The sequence below is a fragment of the Staurois parvus genome, unplaced genomic scaffold (genome assembly GCF_062004578.1).
Source record: "Staurois parvus isolate SC_StPar_1 unplaced genomic scaffold, SC_StPar_1.0 ptg000343l, whole genome shotgun sequence".
Lineage (NCBI taxonomy): Eukaryota > Metazoa > Chordata > Amphibia > Anura > Ranidae > Staurois > Staurois parvus.
The window spans coordinates 2,336,363-2,360,191 of NW_028318139.1; the positions used below are offsets into that span (position 1 = coordinate 2,336,363).

The 23,829-nt window shown below is 48.2% G+C and overlaps 1 protein-coding gene across 1 annotated transcript; it reads right to left on the reverse strand.

Annotated features, from left to right (window-relative positions):
* Nucleotides 1–12,259: 12,259 nt before the first annotated feature.
* LOC149456908 (uncharacterized) lies at nt 12,260–14,831 on the reverse strand. The gene has a single exon (XM_089684304.1). The coding sequence runs from the start codon at nt 14,829–14,831 to the stop codon at nt 12,900–12,902; it is 1,932 nt and encodes a 643-aa protein (XP_089540430.1). The 3' UTR covers nt 12,260–12,899.
* Nucleotides 14,832–23,829: the final 8,998 nt, after the last annotated feature.

Consider the following 23,829-nt stretch of genomic DNA (forward strand, 5'->3'; position numbering starts at 1 on the left):
CTCGGACTGGCCATCGGGCACTCTGGGCATTTTCCCTGTGGGCCAGAGTCGCCTAAATAGGAGGAGCAGCACATAGAGGAACCAGGCTTTTCACTCCTGCCACCACTGAATGTCCGCTTCTACTCCTCTCCCTCCTGCAGTCATTCACCAGTGGCAGGAGAGAAATGCAGGGTCCGGTTCCTCTATGTTCCACCCCGGCCACGTCACAGGTCCTGCTAACCATCTCCTGCTGCCCTGGGCTCCTGTATCCCCTGGGGGCTCCTAAAAAATGTACAAAAGATTTACAAAACTTAATAAAATGTAAAAAATTAAATTAAACTAAAAACCTACTGACACTAGTGTCGGAACTACCAGGGTCACAAATGACCTGGTGTTCCAGCACCAGGCTCCCAGGAAAGGGTCCCCGGGCCTGGGGCTGATCAGTCTAAAATGCCCTGACCTATTTTTGTCCCATTCCAGGCCAGCTATACACTATAGGATTCTCAAAGACCTGGGACACCTTTGGGTGCCACACAGAGAGTAGTAATGGATGTCAAACAGTGGGTGTGACCAAATTGTTTTAACAGTAGAAGGGGCTTAAAGTACCCTACGCTACCTACAGCAACCCAAAGCAGTCCAACTGACAGTCCAACATAGCCCACCCTATCTACAGCAACCCACACCTCACCAAAGAGGCCCATCCTATCTACGAGACACCAAAGCAGTCCATCATACTTAAGGCACCCCAAAGCATCCCACATTACTCACAGCACCCGAAAGCAGACCCACACTTCTCTGGACACCCCAAATTAGTCCACCCAACTTAAAGCACCCCAAACTTCCCTCTGGCACTCCTTAGTATCCTATCCTACTCCTGCCAATACACAGCTAATCACCCCACAGGAAGCAGTGCTGTGTCCCCCAGCTCTTTAATAACCCCCACTATACAGGGAACCCTCACAGCCCGAGTCATTCCACCTCATCTACCTCCAAGACAAAGCACTGTACATAGAGCTGAGTTGGTAGAATGCTGGGCTCTGACCTGTGTGGAAAAATGCACAAGGATGACTCTTGGTCTGCAGGGAGTAGTAGAAGTGCCAGGCTCCCTGAACTGCCACCAACTGACTTGTGAACACAGCTGTCCTTATCCCCATGACAACGCCACTCCTGCCAGTCCAGCCAATCACAAACCGAGGTGGAAGGGCCTCCCATCACACAGCTGTCATGATTTGTATCTCCTGTGAGTGTGCAGCCTCCTGTCACCATGACTACTACTAATGACGATTTGTGCCTGGGTTTCAGACAGACTCAATCCCAGACACATGATTCAAAACCCGTACAGGTGGCAACCCTAACCACATGTGTGCTGCCATGTTGGTACCAGGAAAGGAAAATTACTATAAGTATTTGATACAATTTTCTATTTTCCTGGTGCCAACATGGCAGCATACATGTGGTAGTATGTTGCCATGCATTTTCACCAGGAAAGGAAATTTTCTATTTTCAGGTAACCCCTGCTAATAATTATGGTAACTACAGCTCACAGTACAATGGTGTGATGAGCAGTGGAAAGAAGGATTGTTATGTAGATCTACCCACACAGGAGCTGCAGAGTTTGATTCAGTCCCCCTAAGCTCTGCACAGCCAGGCAACACTGATTTTCCACATCTTCACACACAGAGTCAGTAAGACAATCATTGGGCTGTTGTTTTTACTGAGGGGTTAGCAACTTGGATGGGGTCTAGGGGATGCCCTAGGAATTGAAAACTTGAGGACAAACTCCTTAGCAGCCTGTACACTGTACAAAAAATAAAGATCAGGAAAATAGCATTGTCTTTAAGGAGCACTGTAGTCCCCTTGATGCACCTCCTCAGACCCCTGATAAATCTTTCCTCTTCACCAGGCTGCACTGAAAGTATCCCTAGGCAAGGGATTCCAACAGTAGTCACAAATGAGAACTAGCTGGGTCTTGCACCTGATCACCCTCTCCCTTTATCTGGCTCAGGGGGTGTAGAAGTACTGCCACTGTCCTGTCCTGTTAGCTTGATAACTGCTTTCATGCCTTATGTTGGGCTGGCTCCTTCCCTGCTGCACAGAATGTCCTCCCAAGGAGACTTTTGGTAGTGGAGATCCTTCTTTCCAGCATCCTACCTGTAGATGGGCTCCCCTCCCAGGCACCACACTGCAGCCTTCTCTCAGTCCATCTTTCATCCAACTCCAGCAACAACTCCCCTGCTGCACAGGCTCTGCCACATTTAAGGGTTGCCCTTGGCCACCATGCCCAGCCTCCTGCCTGTAGATTTGCAGGGTTTCTTTAAACATGCAAATCTGGGCCTCCTCCACCCCTCTACCAGAAAGGTCTTACAGTTTCTGGAAGGGTGGGAGGGATCCGGAAGCCCTGACCTGTAAAGCCTCCCAGCTTGTCCTGAGGTGAACTCACTACCTCACTCCCAGGCTAATACCCAGCCTCTAAGTAAAAAAAAAAAAGCTTATCACTAGAGCTCGATACACTTACATTGGTGGTTATTGGAAAAAATTTTCCTTACATTTGAAGTTATTGAGAAGAATGTTATTATATGTGTGGTCATTGTGATGAATGTTCCTTACGTTTGTGGTTATTGGGAGGATCTTTTCTTAGCTTGGTGGCCAGTGGAAAAAATGTTTAAATTTGTGGTAATTTTGAAAAATGTTCCTTACTTTGGTGGTCATTGGGAGGAATTCTCCATACATTGGTGGTCACTGGGGAGAATGTACCTTAGATTTTTGGTCAGTGGGAAGAATACACCTTACATTTGTGGTCAGTGGGAGAAGGAGGAGGACACACTGAAGGAGCTCTCCCTGAAAACCAGAGTTTTTCAAGCCTGGGCCTTGCCTGCTAGCTTGGCCCAGGAACCATGCCTGATCCAGGGGGAGGCTCTGGGAGGGATCCCCCTGATGACAAAGGGCCTAGTGAAGAGGAGGTGGAGGACTTGACTGTGGGACCAGGCCCCGGTGAGGATGTGGATATGTACAGACAGAGGATTATCAATCATTTTATGGCGATTGGAAGAGCTGAGGAAAAACAAAGTTTTGAAAGCTGAGTATAAATCCTTCAGCGTCAAATACTGCAGGCCTGGAGTAAGAACAGATTGGCCATGAAGCCAGAGTTACAGCAGATGGAGGAAAAGGTTAAGAAACAATCTTTATTGTTGGAAAAGTTGAAAGCCAGAAGTGGAGCTTTTGCAGAGAAGCTTAATAATGAAAAGAGATTTGCCAGCCAGACATCAGCAAGTCCTGTAGATCAGCAGCCTTGGGTAATGGATGACCTGGATCCTTCTACCTCTGCATCTCGCCCTCATATTAGGCTGTGGAGTTGTTAGAGGCAACCAGCCAGGGGGTTGAGAGTGAGCATGGAACCCTGACGTTCATTCAGCAGATGAAGTCACCCCTGAGAGCAGACAGGTTTGCCTTCTCTGATGCTCTGTCAGAAGTCCCTGAGGATGAACAGAGGAGGTATAGAGCAACAAAGCCTGTAACGGTGGAGAAATCCTATTACACAAAGCTGCCTTCCAACATGTCTGCCAGCATCGGCTGCGGTGGATGATGTCCTGGCTGAGGAACAGAAAGATAAGCTCTTCAAACAACCTGCTGTGGAAGTTTCTGCTGTGGAGAAACACTCTGCAAACTTGGAGGGAAAACCCCTAACAGAGATGTCTCCAGACCATCAGAGGAATGTGGATGGATCTGCGCCAAACACCCCAGATATGGATTTTGCTGCTCCAGCTGAGACCAGTAGTTACTCTACAGGCAAGGTGGCTGCCACCTACAAACAGTCTGCTTCACCTGAACTTCCCTGTGTTGCACAACTGATTGATGCTGGCGGGGGAGGGGAGCAGTACAGTACACCATGTGGAGAGCAAACAGCCATAGATGTTTTACCTGTTGCTGTGTCTGAACAGCATGCAGAATCCTGGACTGAAAGTCCTTTCCTGGAAGAAGAGATGACAGCTGGAGCTGAAGATTCTATCAGTGCAGCAGTGAGTACGGACATTGCTGTGAAGTCTATGGATATGTCAGCAAATAATGAGAAAAGTAATATTAGAAAAGCAATGGATGTGTTCGTGGTGGTGGTAAAGGGGTTAATGTTTGCTGGAAAGAGTTAAAATGACATTTCTGCCCCTGGTCAGCAGAGAGAGGATTCAGCATCCAATCTCAAATCTGTATAATCGATATCTGCTAGAGTTTTATCATATGCTTCCAAACACACAAATGTTTCTGCTGCTGGGAGGAATGTGGGGAGCTATGCTTCTGTTTTGGGAATCGCACCAAGGGGGTTGGAGGGAATGTTGGAAATGCTAATGTTCACAGTTTGGGAAGGTTTGGTAGTGGGATGGCTGGTGGGTTCAAGAGGAGGAATGTTGTGCAGTTGTGGTGGAAAGGGGAAGGAACCCCACCAGTAAGGGAGTGGGTGGCTGAGCTGATTTTGGAGATGGGGTTTAGAGCCTCTGATGTTTTTGCTTTGATCTGCCCAGTTGGCAGTTATGAATACAATTTATCATTTGTAAAACCTGATGGTCTGGAAATTTTTTGGGAGAAGTATAGGAAGTGCAGGGGCCTTCAGCAGTGGAGTGGTTTGGTGCCAAAGGTAATTTCAAGGCAGCCTTTGATAAAATCGGTGATGATCCTGGTTCGTAACGAATCCATACCAGAGGCTGATTTGGTAGTGTGGCTACACACATATGGTGAGGTCCTCACCCCACTGCAAAAAGTCCTGGATGAGCATGGGATATGCACAGGGGCCTGGACAGTGTCACTGCAATTGAGGGTGCTGTGAAATGTGGTTCAGCACCTGCCCTGCTCAGCTTTTCTGGGGAGCGAAAGATTGACCATTTTCTATCAGAGTCAGCCTAAGGTTTGTAATAAATGTGGAGAGAAAAGCCACTTTGCATCATACTGCACCAACAAGAAATGCTCACTGTGCCAGGATTTAGGCCATTTGACCAAAGAATGTACCCAGATTCGGCGCAATTTCTGCCAGCAGCTGGGTCGTCCATATAGTCAGTGCCCAGAGGCACCACACAACCCGCCAGGATTGGAGGCTGAGCTGCAAAACCTGGATAAAGAAGGATTAGGCAGCTGATGCTAGGGAGCAAACTGTTGTTGCCCCTTCTGTGTCTGTTCCATCTGTTGTGTCAGATTCTGTTTCCCCTAGTAATGTCATCCCTGAGTCTGTCCCTCCTGTTCCTAATCCTATTGTACGTAGATCCTCCAGACTAGTGGAAGCTGCTGGGGGGGGTTTAGCAGATCTGCCCTCTTGGCCTACTCTACCTGCGGTACCTGTCCCACGACAGCGCAACTGTGGTGAGGAGAGTGTGGGGGTGCTGGATGGAGGTGGAGTAGATGGGGCTCAGGGAGGGGTGTCCATTTCCCATATCTCACCTCCTGCTGAAGGGGATTCAGCTGATGTGAGGTGGGAGACGTTAAAGGGGAAAAAAAGAAGGGGAAGAGAGCTGTCCTCTCTTCCTCAGAATCAGACCCAGGAGGCAACACATATTCAGTTTTTTCAGGTGATGAGATGGAGTCTGATTTATCCATTTCTTTATCATCTATAGATGAAGGGGAGTCTGAAGAGAACTGTTTTTGGTGATGAGAGTGTAGTAGAAGTTAAAAAATGACTACCCCAATCATCCTGATGGCAGTTCCTGCTCCGTTAAAGGTGGTAACCATTAATGCTGCCAGCATTAAATCTGCAAGAGCTCGTGATACGGCCTTATTTTTGCTTTTGAGTTTCATGGTGATTTTTTTTTTTTTTGTAGCAAGAAACCTGGCTCAATACATTGGCTGATGTCTATCTAGCAGAAAGGAGTGGATATGTGGTCCCTCCTTTTGGTCTCTTGCGGCTGAACCTTGCAGCGGAGTTGCGGTGCTTTTTAAAACTGATATGGTATTGTGCCGGCGGGTAATTGAGGAAGAAATGGGGAGATGCATGGTGTTAGACGTCTCTGTTAGGGGGCAGAATCTGCACCTGATCAATAACTATGGACCACAGTCAAAATGGAACAGGAAAAGCCTCCTCACAAAGATCAAGCCCTTCCTTTTTACATCCCAGTAGGTTGTCTTTGGAGGTAACTTTAATACCATAATTAGGCCTGAAAACAGGAGAGGCTCCACAGACAGGCTGGATTATGGTAGCGTTTTTCTCAGATATATGGTTAGACAGGCAGGCCTGGTAGATGTGTACATTAAGCACTGCCCTGGCAGCACGGTTTTCACATTTCAGAGAGGGAATAGTCAGAGCAGGATAGACAGGTTTTTTTTAAAGGAGAACTCTGCTTTCTCGACTCCTGAGTTGAGGGTGGTGCATTTCTCTGACCACTACATGCTGTCTGTGACTCTGAATGCCTCAGACACCCACCCAGGGGAAGGGCTGTCTGGAAATTGAATTCGGCTCTCCTAGAAGATGTAGAGGTAAGACAATCCTTTGATTTCTATTCTGGACTTTTGCAGCAGTAAGTCGGAGTGGTGGGAGCTTGTGAAACAAAGGGCGATTCAACTTTTCATAAGAAGAAGCAGCTTGGTATGTACAGTCAGGTCCATAAATATTGGGACATCGACACAATTCTAACATTTTTGGCTCTATACACCACCACAATGGATTTGAAATGAAACAAACAAGATGTGCTTTAACAGCAGACTGCCAGCTTTAATTTGCATGTATTTACATCCAAATCAGGTGAACGGTGTAGGAATTACAGCAGTTTTCATATGTGCCTCCCAGTTGTTAAGGGACAAAAAGTATTGGGACAGAATAATAATCATAAAGCAAACTTTCACTTTTTAATACTTGGTTGCAAATAGAGATGAGCGAATCGAAGTAGGCGAAGTGGAATTCGTTTCGAATATTAGGAAAATTTCGATTCGCGACGAATCCGAAAATAAGCAGAATTGAAATTTTTCCTAAAATGGCGGCGACATGTGCGGCGACGGAGCGGGGATGTCTGGGAAGGCGCACAGACAAGGCGCGCTGACCCATAATGCATTCATTCATGACATGTGATCGCATTAGCCAATCAGCAGCCAGCCAGCCAGCACAGTGTAATGGTCGAGCTATAAATGGCGGCCATTTTAGAATTCTTTATTTGCCTCCAGTCATTCAACAGAGGCAGACCTGGCTATATGCAGGGAGAGAGTTAGGGACAGAGAAACGTTACTTAGGGACACAGAAACGTTAGTTAGGGCCACAGAATCGTTACTTAGGGCCATAGAAATGTTACATAGGGCCACAGAAACGTTACTTAGGGCCACAGAATCGTTAGTTAGGGCCACAGAAACGTTACTTAGGGACACAGAATTGTTACTCAGGGACAGACAGAATTGTTACTGAGGGATACAGAATTGTTACTGAGGGCAATAGAATCGTTACTTAGGGCCACAGAAACGTTACTTAGGGCCACAGAATTGTTACTTAGGGACAGACACAGAATTGTTACTGAGGGACACAGATTTGTTACTGAGGGCCACAGAATCGTTACTTAGGGCGACAGAATTGTTACTTAGGGACAGACACAGAATTGTTACTGAGGGACACAGATTTGTTACTGAGGGCCACAGAATCGTTACTTAGGGCCACAGAAACGTTACTTAGGGCCACAGAATTGTTACTTAGGGACAGACACAGAATTGTTACTGAGGGACACAGATTTGTTACTGAGGGCCACAGAATCGTTACTTAGGGCCACAGAATTGTTACTTAGGGACAGACACAGAATTGTTAGTGAGGGACACAGATTTGTTACTGAGGGCCACAGAATCGTTACTTAGGGCCACAGAAACGTTACTTAGGGCCACAGAATTGTTACTTAGGGACAGACACAGAATTGTTATTGAGGGAAACAGAATTGTTACTAAGGGCCACAGAAACGTTACTTAGGGCCACAGAAACGTTTCTTAGGGCCACAGAATCGTTACTTAGGGCCACAGAAACGTTACTTAGGGCCACAGAAACGTTACTTAGGGACACAGAATTGTTACTCAGGGACAGACAGAATTGTTACTGAGGGATACAGAATTGTTACTGAGGGCCACAGAATCGTTACTTAGGGCCACAGAAACGTTACTTAGGGCCACAGAATTGTTACTTAGGGACAGACACAGAATTGTTACTGAGGGACACAGATTTGTTACTGAGGGCCACAGAATCGTTACTTAGGGCCACAGAAACGTTACTTAGGGCCACAGAATTGTTACTTAGGGACAGACACAGAATTGTTATTGAGGGACACAGAATTCTTACTGAGGGCCACAGAAACGTTACTTAGGGCCACAGAAACGTTACTTAGGGCCACAGAATCGTTACTTAGGGCCACAGAGACGTTACTTAGGGCCACAGAAACGTTACTTAGGGACACAGAATTGTTACTCAGGGACAGACAGAATTGTTACTGAGGGATACAGAATTGTTACTGAGGGCCACAGAATCGTTACTTAGGGCCACAGAAACGTTACTTAGGGCCACAGAATTGTTACTTAGGGACAGAAAGAATTGTTACTGAGGGACACAGATTTGTTACTGAGGGCCACAGAATCGTTACTTAGGGACACAGAATTGTTACTTAGGGACAGACACAGAATTGTTACTGAGGGACACAGATTTGTTACTGAGGGCCACAGAATCGTTACTTAGGGCCACAGAAACGTTACTTAGGGCCACAGAATTGTTACTTAGGGACAGACACATAATTGTTATTGAGGGACACAGAATTGTTACTGAGGGCCACAGAAACGTTACTTAGGGCCACAGAAACGTTACTTAGGGCCACAGAATTGTTACTTAGGGACAGACACAGAATTGTTACTGAGGGACACAGATTTGTTACTGAGGGCACAGAATCGTTACTTAGGGCCACAGAATTGTTACTTAGGGACAGACACAGAATTGTTATTGAGGGACACAGAATTGTTACTGAGGGCCACAGAACCGTTACTTAGGGCCACAGAAACGTTACTTAGGGACACAGAATTGTTACTTAGGGACAGACACAGAATTGTTACTGAGGGACACAGATTTGTTACTGAGGGCCACAGAAACGTTACTTAGGGCCACAGAAACGTTACTTAGGGCCACAGAATCATTAGTTAGGGCCACAGAAATGTTACTTAGGGACACAGAATTGTTACTCAGGGACAGACACAGAATTGTTACTGAGGGATACAGAATTGTTACTGAGGGCCACAGAAACGTTACTTAGGGCCACAGAAACGTTACTTAGGGCCACAGAATTGTTACTTAGGGACAGACACAGAATTGTTACTGAGGGACACAGATTTGTTACTGAGGGCCACAGAATCGTTACTTAGGGCCACAGAATTGTTACTTAGGGACAGACACAGAATTGTTATTGAGGGACACAGAATTGTTACTGAGGGCCACAGAACCGTCACTTAGGGCCACAGAAACGTTACTTAGGGCCACAGAATTGTTACTTAGGGACAGACACAGAATTGTTACTGAGGGACACAGATTTGTTAATGAGGGCCACAGAAACGTTACTTAGGGCCACAGAAACGTTACTTAGGGCCACAGAATCGTTACTTAGGGCCACAGAACCATTACTTAGGGCCACAGAAACGTTACTTAGGGCCACAGAATTGTTACTTAGGGACAGACACAGAATTGTTACTGAGGGACACAGATTTGTTACTGAGGGCCACAGAAACGTTACTTAGGGCCACAGAATCGTTACTTAGGGCCACAGAAACGTTACTTAGGGCCACAGAATTGTTACTCAGGGACAGACACAGAATTGTTACTGAGGGATACAGAATTGTTACTGAGGGACACAGAACCGTTACTTAGGGCCACATAAACGTTACTTAGGGCCACAGAATTGTTACTTAGGGACAGACACAGAATTGTTACTGAGGGACACAGATTTGTTACTGAGGGCCACAGATTTGTTACTTAGGGCCACAGAAACGTTACTTAGGGCCACAGAAACTTTACTTAGGGCCACAGAATTGTTACTTAGGGGCACAGAATTGTTACTCAGGGACAGACACAGAATTGTTACTGAGGGATACAGAATTGTTACTGAGGGCCACAGAAACGTTACTTAGGGCCACAGAAACGTTACTGAGGGCCACAGAAACGTTACTTAGGGCCACAGAAACATTACTTAGGGCCACAGAAACGTTACTTAGGGACACAGAATTGTTACTCAGGGACAGACACAGAATTGTTACTGAGGGACACAGAATTGTTACTGAGGGCCACAGAACTGTTACTGAGGGCCACAGAACTGTTACTTAGGGCCACAGAAACGTTACTTAGGGCCACAGAAATGTTACTTAGGGCCACAGAATTGTTACTCAGGGACAGACACAGAATTGTTACTGAGGGATACAGAATTGTTACTGAGGGACACAGAACCGTTACTTAGGGCCACAGAAACGTTACTTAGGGCCACAGAATTGTTACTTAGGGACAGACACAGAATTGTTACTGAGGGACACAGATTTGTTACTGAGGGCCACAGAAACGTTACTTAGGGCCACAGAAACGTTACTTAGGGCCACAGAAACTTTACTTAGGGCCACAGAATTGTTACTTAGGGACACAGAATTGTTACTCAGGGACAGACACAGAATTGTTACTGAGGGATACAGAATTGTTACTGAGGGCCACAGAAACGTTACTTAGGGCCACAGAAACGTTACTGAGGGCCACAGAAACGTTACTTAGGGCCACAGAAACGTTACTTAGGGCCACAGAACCGTTACTTAGGGCCACAGAAACGTTACTTAGGGACACAGAATTGTTACTCAGGGACAGACACAGAATTGTTACTGAGGGACACAGAATTGTTACTGAGGGCCACAGAACTGTTACTGAGGGCCACAGAACTGTTACTTAGGGCCACAGAAACATTTCTTAGGGCCACAGAAACGTTACTTAGGGCTACAGAAACGTTACTTAGGGCCACAGAATCGTTACTTAGGGCCACAGAAACGTTACTTAGGGACACAGAAACGTTACTTAGGAACACAGAATTGTTACTCAGGGACAGACACAGAATTGTTACTGAGGGCCACAGATTTGTTACTGAGGGCCACAGAACCGTTACTTAGGGACACAGAAACGTTACTTAGGGACACAGAATTGTTACTCAGGGACAGACACAGAATTGTTACTCAGGGACACAGAATTGTTACTGAGGGACACAGAATTGTTACTGAGGGACACAGAATTGTTACTCAGGGACACAGAATTGTTACTGAGGGACACAGAATTGTTACTCAGGGACACAGAATTGTTACTCAGGGACACAGAATTGTTACTCAGGGACAGACACAGAATTGTTACTCAGGGACAGACACAGAATTGTTACTGAGGGACACAGAATTGTTACTGAGGGACACAGAACCGTTACTTAGGGCCACAGAAACGTTACTTAGGGACACAGAATTGTTACTCAGGGACAGACACAGAATTGTTACTCAGGGACACAGAATTGTTACTGAGGGACACAGAATTGTTACTGAGGGACACAGAATTGTTACTCAGGGACACAGAATTGTTACTCAGGGACACAGAATTGTTACTCATGGACAGACACAGAATTGTTACTGAGGGACACAGAATTGTTACTGATGGACACAGAATTGTTACTGAGGGCCACAGAACTGTTACTTAGGGCCACAGAAACGTTACTCAGGGACACAGAATTGTTACTCAGGGACAGACACAGAATTGTTACTCAGGGACACAGAATCGTTTAATTAAAGAGTATGTCAGACAACATGCAGAGGAGTGGCAGAGGAGGCAATGTTTTAGGAGCGAGCAGACGTGGCAGCAGAGGAAGGGGTCAAGGCAGCACTATTCGCAGCCAGAGGCCAGTGCTCCCGGTGTCATCCAGCGGTCGTGTCTCCACCGACAACCCTGCCGTCATCGATTGGTTGGCTCGGTCGTCTTCCTCTTCCCAGGTCACCTCTGACACCTACAGCCAACGGTCGGTGGGTACGTCAGACACAACCGTTAGTTGGCATGGCCCGGGACCAAGCCCACTGAAATCACGTGTCCTCTACCTGCCCCTGTCCTTTGGTGTTCCCTCACCAAGCGAAGTATCGCATGCTGTGGGCTCAGCCCCACTGTACAGTGAGGAAGAGCAAACAGAGGGCGGTCAGGAACGGGGGGAGACTGTCTTGGACTAGGTCACTTACAGACCATTTACCGTGATCTACCAGTGAGCCAAATTAATATGAGAATACGTGCACGTGGAAGTAAGACACTGACACTTCGCAGTTTGCCAACTTCCTAAAAATTCTGTTTTATTGAGGAACTAACAGTATCATTTATAGGGCTTATGATGCAGGCAAAGCATATACATTGATTGGGTGAAAAGTCCACTGGGTTTCTGCGTGTTCGTCCATCCGTGTTGATATCTTCCAATCATTGTCCCCAAAGAGACTCATTCCCTTTTATGGGGGTTGTTTACATTAAAAGATACTTTTCTCCTGATGAGTCACCAAGGGTGAGACTCCGGATGAAGGCGCCATCTTAATTATCATCATTGTTCCGTCAACCTATATCTGATTGTTCACTTAAGAGAGTAAGGAATTTAAAGAGCAAGATACAGACAGTAGCAAGACTATAAAATTGTCATTTTACTGATCATCTAATAAAACGTGGACTGTCAATCACAATCCACTACAATCCCCCCTTAAAATGGCTATTTTATTCCTGACTGTCCCTATATCTTCTGATGTCCTAACTGCCTGGTGGCCCTCCCTCTGGAACTCTTTTAAGACGCATATAGAGCCCCTGAGTGGCTAATCCATCCCTAGAGTCTCGATACGTCCTGAGAAGGCCACAGTCAGGCACTATCTTTCCCTATTTATAGTTGTCTGTTAGGGGGGGAAATTTGTAGCATTCCCTTTTGTTTTTATAAGTCTGAAATATGATGATCAGGGGCTATAGTCTGTAAGGGAGTATAGGATTCTCTTTCTTCACGGGGGAGTTCAACATTGTTATAGTTCAGGAATGTAGGGGAGATCTCGTTCACAGCGTTTCCTATTAGCCTCTTAATGCAAGGGATCACACAGCAGGCGACTATTGCCATTAGAATGATAATACCCAGGATAACCACCCCCGCTTGGGCGAGGGCTTTCTGCCAGCCACTCAGCCATCCAAACCACTGATCCCAGGGATGTGTAATACCTGAGTTTTCCTTAAGCTCATTTGACAGGTCCTCCAACCTCTTGATGGCCAGTGTCACCTTCCCATTTGGGCCTGTGTTATCTGGGATATACGTACAGCAGGTCATGGTCTTTGGTATCATTTTACAGACCCCCCCTTTTTCAGCTAATAACATATCGAGTGTCATACGATTTTGAAAGACCATGTTAGAAGTAGCCTCCAACTGCTCTGCTATCCCCTTGAGGGCATCTCGTGTGTAGTTTACAAACCGTTGTTGATTATAGTAGATGTAGTTTATCCAATCTACATTCTTGTTCTCAGTGATGAAGAGGAATAGGGATTCAAATCCCGCGGCCACCTGGTCTCTGGCTTTGAATTCATCGGGTACCCCCCTTGGGACTCCTATCGCATCTATATAGACATGGGGGTCAAAACTCCCTTGTGGGGCACTTCGTTTGTGCTTGGTTGCATGGAGGGGGTTAGGCGGCCCCTTAAGTAATGGATCTGAGAGGATGTGCAATGGCATTATGGCATTGGCAAGGGTACATTCCCCTCTCCATTTCCCCATCAGTCGGGTCCTAATCTTCTGATCACCACAGATCCAGAATATATCCCCCAATGACATGACCTGGTTCTGGGTGAGATCTGACCGGGCTGTACTATAAGCAGCACAGAATCCCTTTGTGAAGTTCCCCAGAAACCTTCCTCCTCCCTCATAGTTGGCATAGCAGGTATAATTACCGGGATATATGGTTAAACCATTTGGGGCCTTTTCGTCTCCTTGGATTAAGGGGTAACGCTTCTTCCAGTCCTCACATAAAGACTGGTTCGTAGAGATGTTAGTATACAGGCTTAAGACACACTCCTCTATGGAATCTGGTAGGGTTAGTGGCACCGTCCCCAGATGTGGTCTGGCATGCCCACACACATAGCAGTTGGACTTATTATGCGAGTTTGCATTGTATCTCATCCATTCTAACCACAAATTAGTGTCTGAGAGGCCGGTTTCTACTGCTATAGTATCTTCGTATGTAGGGTTTGCTATGGCCACCATCTCTGCCAACGTTTTGATCTTTGGCATAAGTGGGTTATAGGTGGGAGCAGTATCTCTGGAAGATTTCCATCGGTTTGATCTATACATATCCCTTATCCAGAATTGTCCCATCACTCCCCCATGTCCCCAGTATCCCAACCAGTAAAGCCCCTCATCTCCTGGGCTGGGGTTCTCTATGGTGAGGGTGAGTGGCATAGTTCTCCCTGTTGGGTTTTCATATGAACATGTGCCTTTTTTAAATATAGTCAATCTATCAATTAGGCTCTTCCCATTTTTATCTTTGCGGTTTAAGGCACTTAGCGGTTTATACCCCCAGTCAGGCCCCGTATTCCATCCTACTGAGCCCCAGTATCTGCATTTGTCTCCCCAATAGTCATCCGTCACACATATATATATACTACTGGAGTGATCCTGATACGTAGTACACTGCCAAGGTTGTTTCGGACAAGGCGCTATGAAGCAGAAGTCAAAGGCAAAAGTGGCCACACGGGTGTTGGAAGAATTGTACCAAAATGTTATCAGGCCACTCTGTTCGGGTGTCCCACCTTCCCTTGTGATTGCCACTCTTTGTCCCCTACCCATTCCCGAAAGCACATACAAAAGGATATATGTGTATAGTCTCATGTTCTAGTTGTCTTCTGGGGGTGCAACTTTCTTGCAGTGAGAGGCGTGGATCCAGGTACTCTTTCCTTCTAGCTTCACTGAGGTGGCCGTCACCAGAAGCACCTGGAAGGGACCGTCATATCTGGGTTCCAATGTATGTTTCCGCAGAAACTTCTTGACCACGACCCAGTCTCCAGGTTGCAAAGTGTGCGTTCCAGTGTCCGCCTCAGGATCTGGAATGGAGGAGAAAACTTGCGCATGGATATTAGTCAACACACGTGCCAAAGATATCACATACTTTGTCAATGAGTCAGACTGCAACTGTAATTGTTGAGGATAGTAGGTACCCAGTCTAGGGGCGGACCCAAACAAAATCTCATAGGGAGACAACCCATGACTTCCCCTTGGTGTGTATCTAACGCTGAAAAGAGCAATAGGCAAGCTGTCCGGCCATCCCATGCCTACCTCTTGGGCCATTTTTAACATTCTTGACTTCAGGACCCCATTTAGGCGCTCTACCTTCCCACTACTCTGGGGATGATAGGGTGTGTGAAACGCAAGTGTGACCCCCAGAGCCCCCCAGATCTCTTTCGTGACATTGGCAGTAAAAGCCGGTCCCTGATCGCTTTCAACCACCTCGGGCACTCCGTATCTGCAGACTATCTCCGTGAGCAGCTTCTTGGCAGTGGTTCTTGCCGTCTGGTTGGTTACTGCGAATGCCTCTGGCCATCCTGAGAACATATCCACCACCACTAGGGCATATTCAAATCGTCCACTTTTTGGCATCTGGATATGATCTATCTGGATCCTCTGAAATGGATATAGTGCCCTGGCCAGATGCTTGCTTGGAGGTTTCTCAGGTCTTCCAGGATTGCACTTGGCACATACAACACAAGACTTACAGAATCTGTCTGTGTAAGCCGTAATTCCGGGTGCCACATAGTATTTACTGATCAAAGAGTTCATTAGCATCTTGGACAGGTGTGACGCTCCATGTGCCCACTGCACTGTTGCCGGATATAAGGATCTGGGAAGCAAAACCTTCTTCCCCACCACCCACAATCCTTTGTCCTCAACTGCTCCTTTCTGCATCCATTCCTTCCTTTCTTCTTCTGAAGCATTATCCTGGGCTTCCTGGAGTTGGTTGTCCTTGGGCTGATGAATTAGCACAGGCATCACCTCACTGCACATCTCTTCATCCTCTTCCTGCACCCTGACCGCAGCTTGCTTAGCAGCCATGTCTGCCAGATGATTTCCTTTTGCTTCCATAGTGGTCAATTTACCGTGGGCCTTCACCTTCAGTATGGCCACTTGGGCTGGTAGTAAAAGTGCTTCCATAAGGTGGTTGATCGCCTTTCCATGCTTTACAGGAGTCCCAGCTGCCGTGAGAAAGCCCCTCATTTTCCAGATTAGGCCAAAATCAAGTGCAACCCCCAGTGCATATCTGGAGTCCGTGTAAATGTTAGCTGTCTTTCCGTTTGTTAATTCACAGGCTTTGGTGAGGGCCCTTAGTTCAGCCTCTTGTGCAGACATAAAAGGTGGAAGAGGTCTAGCTTGCAGTACCATTGTGTCGGTAGTCACAGCATATCCAGTGTGGTAGGTGCCAGCATTATCTGCAAAGCGGGATCCATCCACAAAAAGTATTAAGTCAGGATTTGATAGGGGCGTATCATGGACTGTTGGTAGGTGTGTAGTTTCTGCCTGCATAAGTTCCAAACAGTCATGTACCACATCCTCTGGTGCCACGTCTTTGGTGTCTTCTTCTGCTTCGTCTACCCCCCCCCCTGGAAGAGGGAGAAGAGTTGCAGGGTTTATCTGGGTGCATCTGACCAGGGTGACATGATCAGGTAAAAGAAGGGAGCCTTGCAGTCGCAGATGCCTGGCGGCAGATAGATGTTTTGGTTGGGTTTGGTTCAGTATTGCGGTAATGTCATGGGGGGCCAGAAGTGTGAGTGGATGTCCTAAGACCAAATCTGCCGTTTTATCCAGAAGAAGATGAGAAGCAAAAACAGCCCTCAGACAGGAGGGACCACCTCGTGCAACCGGGTCTAGCCTGCAGGAGTAATAACCCAGAGGCCGGAGGCGACCCCCATGGCGTTGTGCCAGAACTCCTGTTGCATGACCCTGTCTCTCAGCCACAAAAAGCTTGAAGGGCTCATCATAATCTGGTAGACCTAATGCAGGTGCAGTGGAGATGGCTTTTTTCAGGCGATGGAAATCAAGTACAGCTTCTTCTGTCAGGGAAAAGGGTTCAGATTTCAGGGCATCATAAAGGGACTGCATCAAGACGGAAGCTTCTGGGATCCAGGAACGACAATAGGAAACCAACCCTAGAAAAGCATGCAGGGTTTTTGGTCCCTGAGGTATTGGGACATTCTGGATAGCCCGTACTCTATCCGGTGTGAGGTGACGAGTGGCTTGGGAAATGCAATGTCCCAAGAAAATGACAGAAGTTTGGCACCACTGTAACTTGTCCTTAGAAACCTTGCAGCCCTGTTCAGCCAAGTGGTGGAGGAGGCTCAGAGAGGCGATTTTTCCTTCAGAATGGTTGGTGGCACATAGGAGCAAGTCATCCACATATTGGAGCACTATGACTTCCGGGTGTGACTGTTGCCAGGTGCTGAGGATAGATGTCATGGCCTTTGTAAATTGGCTTGGCGAATTTTGGGCCCCTTGGGGCATAACTCTCCAGGTATACTGTCGGCCAGCATGGGTAAAGGCGAAGAGATACATGCAAGAGGGGTCCAGCGGAACACTGAAGAAGGCATTGGCCAAGTCAATAACTGTGAACACTTGGGCTGTGGGAGGTACCCCTGCAAGCAGGGTGTGGGGGTTTGGTACAATGGGGGTTTCCAAAATAGTTGCCTCATTGACTGCTCTCAGATCTTGAACCATGCGATATTTGGTGGGCTCACCTTTTGGAGTTTTTTTCTTCACTGGGAAAAGGGGTGTATTGCATGGGGACACACAGGGAATTAATGCCCCATTTTCCAGAAGTATATTGACTTGTTTGGAGATGGCGTCCATCTGGGCTTGCTTCAGAGGGTATTGAGGCTTCCGTGGCAATGGTGCTCCAGGCTTAAGCTGGACTAACACTGGAGCAACTTTCAGATGGCCAATATCCTCAGGGCCGGTGGACCAAAGAGTGAGTGGCAGCTCCTGTAAGGCCTGTTCTACATGGTCTGGCAAGGGGTGGCCTGAAACTTCCTGTAGAGACATCATCAGTGGTAATGAACATAGAGCCGAGGTGTCTTCCTCTCCCAAGGGGGTGGAGAGCTGAATGGTGCCATCTGGTTGGTAGGATATAGTTGCTTGCAACCTGGACAAGACATCAGCTCCCAGCAGATTCAACGGGCAAGTATTTGACACCACAAAACGAGACAGAAGATTGGGTAAGGTGCCGATATGTAGAGGTTTTGTAAGCCAACTGCGTTGTGGGCAGCCGTCTACTCCAACGCAGGAAACATCAATGTTTGAGAGGTATGTTTCATTGGGTAAATCTTCTCTCCGCAAAACGCTTCTGGCTGCACCTGTGTCCACTAAGAATTGTGTAGGATGTCCCTCGATGGGGACAGTGACCTTTGCTAGGGGCCCACTAGCACAATATCCGTGAGAAGAAACTGTCATAAGGGGAGTGGACACAGGTTTGCCCCTGTCCTATTGGAGAAGGTTTAGATGTTCTTGGGTAGGACCTGTGCGTGGGGGTCCTGGAAGCGGTGGAGGTGGTGGCATTGCAGACTCTTCCCACCCTGAGTTGTAGTCATTGGGTCGTCGTGAACGTCTGGGAGCTCTGCATTCCCTTCTGAAATGTCCTGGTTTTCCACAGTTGAAGCAGATAAGTGGGTTTCTTCTGGAGACCTGCTCTCCAGCCGACAACATGAGTGGTGCCGGCTTCCGGGCCACCTGGGCGGTCTCTAGACCTTTTGCCACCAATAGCAGTATATCCAGGTGGAGGGTACGGTACTCTGGACGGGCAGTGATCAAACCCTTGCGAACAGACTCCTTTAGTCCTGATACAAATGCAGAGGCCAGCATTTGAGTATGTACCTTGTTATGGACACTGAATCCCAGGTCTGTAAACACCTGTGTTAGTCTGGTATGGAACTTTTCCACCGACTCAGTCTTGTCTTGGGTAATGTCCTGCAATGTGGTTGCCTGGTCCGCCAGTCTCTCTCTGGCCCACTGCTGCAACTGGTCACAGAAAGAAATTCCCGAGGCATAAGTGGTGTCCTCATTTGGCTTTACTCTGGTGAGATCCTTTTCCATTATCGGCCAATATGCATCCCCAGCCTTGATCTCACACAGACTGACCAAATCCCTCCAGGCTGTGGAATAGGTCTTGTGGATCTGGGCTATGCGCCGGTAAAAAGGCATCAGGTGTTTCTCCGGGTCCGGGAGAGTTGTGACTAGTGCGGAGGCTTGGGATGGAGTGAAGGCCACATACATGATAGGAGCATCAGGTAGGTTGGGCACCGGGCGGGGATGGTCTCCTTCAGATCCTTGGGGGCGATAGACAGGATTGTGGTAAGTGGAAGAAAAGGGATGAGGTGCTGAGTCTGCTTCCATTCCAGACTCATACATAGATAATTTTTGACGTTGGGGTTGTGTGGTTGGGGGAAGTTGAACGAGTGGTTTGCTTTCTGGACCATGGCCTTCTGAGAACGGATCATTCTGTTGGGAACGAATGGAAACAGCATCATCCTCTCGGGTACCCTGGCGGACTGCCGCAGCCACTGTCTTTTCTTGAGCCCATCCTCTTCTGTCTGGCAGAGAGGTAGGGGTTACCACATCTGTAAAATTCCAGCCCTGCCATTCTGTGGGTGTCTTCAGTTCAACTTGGTCTGAACCCTCTGTTTGTTTTGGTGGTGGTGCTACAGGCATCAGGGGTGTGTGGAGGGCCGAAGGTGGTTGGGAGCCAGAGACAGTAAGCACTGGGCACAAGGTGGTAGCTGGTATGAGGTGTGTATGGTGTATCGGTGTACTAAGCCCAGAGTCAACATGGCTTCCGGTGGCCTCACTGGGCGCCGCCATCTTTGAAGAGGGCGGAAGCGGAAGGGGCGGGGCCGGAGGCGGAAATGGAGGTGACTGAGTTGGAAGCATCGGATGTTGCATAGTCAGCGTCCGGTCACATCCCTTGCAAATCTCCTCCCACCCCGGATTCTTAACTGAACACCGCTTACATATCCGGAGGTTCTGACTACACGGTATGCAAAAATCTGGACTCTCGGGGTGGGGCCTTCCTTTATTTCCACATGCCTCGCACCTCCAGGACGGGCCATCATCATAGGGGGGCGGCGCCTTGCCGGGCGCATCTCCTTTCCTGATCTGATTCAGTTTTTGCTCCACCCACCCCTCCTGATGTAGGGCGCGGGCCACATTAAACCAAGTTTCTGCTGTCTTTAACATGTCATGCTTCATTAGAAGCCCTCTTTCTCTTCTCTTTACACAGCTTTCTCAACTTTTTTACATACTCTGGTCCCTCTCTCTCCTCCACCAGTTCACAAGCAAACGAACTGTTCTCTGGCTTTATAAGTTTCTGTCCCATTTTGTTTTACTTTCCTCCCGGGGACCCTAAGGTGGTCCCCAAAGCCGTCACTCTGTTCTGAAAGTGCTGTGCCGTGAGACAGTGGAACCCGCGCAGCACTTTGCCCCCCCCCTTCTTCTCCTCCAGTAACTTCCCTATTTTTCAGCTACACTGAGAATAATGTACATTAACCCTGTAAACCAATATATCAGGATCTACGATTGACACCGTACCACTACTTGTAGTACTTTCACGAATCCCCACTCTTTCGTGGTGTACACCAAACATTAATCCACATACACAGTGTGATCATGACATAGTATTTCAGACACGCCTGTCGGGAGTAAAATGTTTTTTTTTTTTTTTTTTTTTTTCCCTTTTTCCCCCACAAGCCAATCCCTGGCTGTGGTTATTTTTTCCCTCGAGTCACCATTACTGCGACTACGAGTTTCCCCTCGACAGTCACCATCACCACGACTGCGAGTGCCCGGCACCCTCTCTCAAATCAGAGTGTTTCCTGTCCACTCCTGACGAGGAATATTTTGCCGTAATTCTCCCCTCCCTCACAGGCGCATCAACAACAACCCAACCAATCACACTGGTACACACAGACAACCAGACAACAAGACAACACAAAAGACAAGACATATCACACTGGTAGATGACGTTACACTGACAGGTGGGTTCAAAGGAGCCCCGGGCAAGTATACCTGTCACTTTGCTGATCAACGGACAGCCAGACGGGTGAGTAGTCCCGCTGAGCAATTCCAGACTACGCAGGTAAGGAATTATTAGACATAAAAATTCACTTACCGCTTTTGGAGGTGATCAGTCTCCGCGTCTGGAATGCTCCACGGTCCCCCTCATCCACTCTGGGTCGGGCTGAGCCGGTGTTCAGAACCCGGGCCCCACGCTGGGCGACAAATGTCTTGGACTAGGTCACTTACAGACCATTTACCGTGATCTACCAGTGAGCCAAATTAATATGAGAATACGTGCACGTGGAAGTAAGACACTGACACTTCGCAGTTTGCCAACTTCCTAAAAATTCTGTTTTATTGAGGAACTAACAGTATCATTTATAGGGCTTATGATGCAGGCAAAGCATATACATTGATTGGGTGAAAAGTCCACTGGGTTTCTGCGTGTTCGTCCATCCGTGTTGATATCTTCCAATCATTGTCCCCAAAGAGACTCATTCCCTTTTATGGGGGTTGTTTACATTAAAAGATACTTTTCTCCTGATGAGTCACCAAGGGTGAGACTCCGGATGAAGGCGCCATCTTAATTATCATCATTGTTCCGTCAACCTATATCTGATTGTTCACTTAAGAGAGTAAGGAATTTAAAGAGCAAGATACAGACAGTAGCAAGACTATAAAATTGTCATTTTACTGATCATCTAATAAAACGTGGACTGTCAATCACAATCCACTACAAGACATCCGCCTCTTCAGCAGGCAGGCGAAGAAGTAGTGGCGAGGAGAGTGGCTCGGTAGCCGGTCTAGAGACAGGTCTGTCTCCTGACCCACACGCAGCCGAGGGGGCTAGTAGTGAGGCAGAGACCCTAATTGATGATGAGGAGGCTGATCGCACTTGGCAGCCTCGTCGTCATCAGGCTATTGCTTCCGCATCATCAGGAGAAGAGGGTGGCAGCTTGGCAGCGAGCAAAACAGTCGGTGGGTTGCCCAGGAGGCAGCAGGGTCGCAGCAGTGTCAGTGGAGGCAAACGGCCACGGAGTACAGCACCAGCTCCACTGCAGCCTACCACCACGGCCAGTAGTGGTGCCGGTGTGCACGGAGGAAGCAGCAGTCAGCCAGTGAGGAGTATCGGGGGCAAAGTTTCCTACTCGGCGGTGTGGCAATTTTTTGTCAAGCCGCCCGAGGAAGTAAACGTAGCCGTATGTCGACTATGTGGCCAGAAAGTCAAGCGTGGCCAGGGGGCCCATGTTGGGACTACAGCGTTGCGGCAGCATATGCAGCGTCGCCATTTGGTGGCCTGGGAAAACCGTGATAAAGATACGGCGGTTCTGCCCGCCCCAGCCCCCGCTCCATCACCCGCTCTGTTACTTGCTCCGTCACCCAACGTCAATCGCCCTCTATCAGCCAGTCAAGGCTCCAACACCTCTGCTGAGGGGAGTTGTCGCTCGTTGCCATCTTCCGTTCGTTCAGATGCTCCTTCTCCTGCTACTCCTCTTCACGGATTCCGTCAGCAGTCTTTCTTGGAATCCGTTTCCAAGAGACAACAGTTTGCGAGCACGCACCCGACGGTGCAAAAGCTGAACGTCCTCCTGTCCAAGTTGCTGGTGCTGCAGTCCCTCCCTTTCCAAGTGGTGGACTCAGCACCTTTCCGAGAAATGATGGCTTGTGCCGCGCCGCGGTGAAGAGTGCCAAGCCGTCATTTCTTCGCCAAAAAGGCAGTGCCAGCCCTGCATTCACATGTAGAAGAGATGGTGGGCCAGTCTTTGAGCATGTCGGTCTCTGCCAAAGTGCACGGCAGCGCCGACGTGTGGAGCTGTAACTACGGTCAGGGACAGTACATGTCATTTACGGCCCACTGGGTGAACGTGGTGCCGGCACAGCCGCACCAGCAACTTGGACAGGTCACGCCGCTTTTGCCTCCACGTTTGCACGTCCTTGGTCCACAAAACATGTCCGCCTCTACCACCTCTTCTTCCTTCGTGTCCTCAGCCGCCACCCCCGTGCCAAGTCCCATTACCCGACCGGCATATCACATGTGCAGGGCGCAACGGTGTCACGCTGTGCTGCACCTGGTATGCCTTGGCGAACGTAGTCACACAGGGGAGGAACTTCTCAGTGTAATGAACAGAGAAATCGACAGATGGCTGTCTCCGCGCAAACTGAAAATCGGAACCATGTTGACCGACAACGGAAAGAACATGGTGTCTGCTCTGCGTCAAGGAAGGTTGTGCCATGCGCCATGCATGGCTCACGTGTTCAATCTGGTTGTCAAGCGGTTCCTAAAATCCACCATCCCACTGCAAGACATCCTTAAAATGTCACGTAAACTTTGCATGCAATTCAGCCATTCCTACACCGCAAAGCACACCCTCCTTGAGCTGCAGCGGCAGAACGGAATTCCACAGCATCGCCTGATCTGCGACGTTGCAACAAGGTGGAATTCAACCCTACACATGTTAGACCGCCTTTACGAACAGCGAAAGGCCATCACCGATTTCCTGATGTTACAAGCGGATAAAGGTACTCCCCTGTGTAACTTCGATGTCAGCCATTGGCAGCTCATGCGTGACACCTGCCGCTTGCTCAGGCCCTTTGAGGAGGCCACGCTATTCGTGAGTCGCCAGGACTATGGGATGAATGACGTCATTCCTCTGTTGCACGTCCTGGAACAAATGCTGTTAACAATGGCTGGTCAGGGTAGACGTGGCGCACAGATCTCAACGCCACATGACCCCTGTGGGGGCAGGACAGGCAGAAGAGGAGGAGGTAGAGGAGGACATTTGTGCTCAGGAAT

Excerpts from the sequence above, each read along its gene's own strand:
- LOC149456908 (XM_089684304.1), bottom strand. The coding sequence starts at position 14,831 with ATGAGACTATACACATATATCCTTTTGTATGTGCTTTCGGGAATGGGT.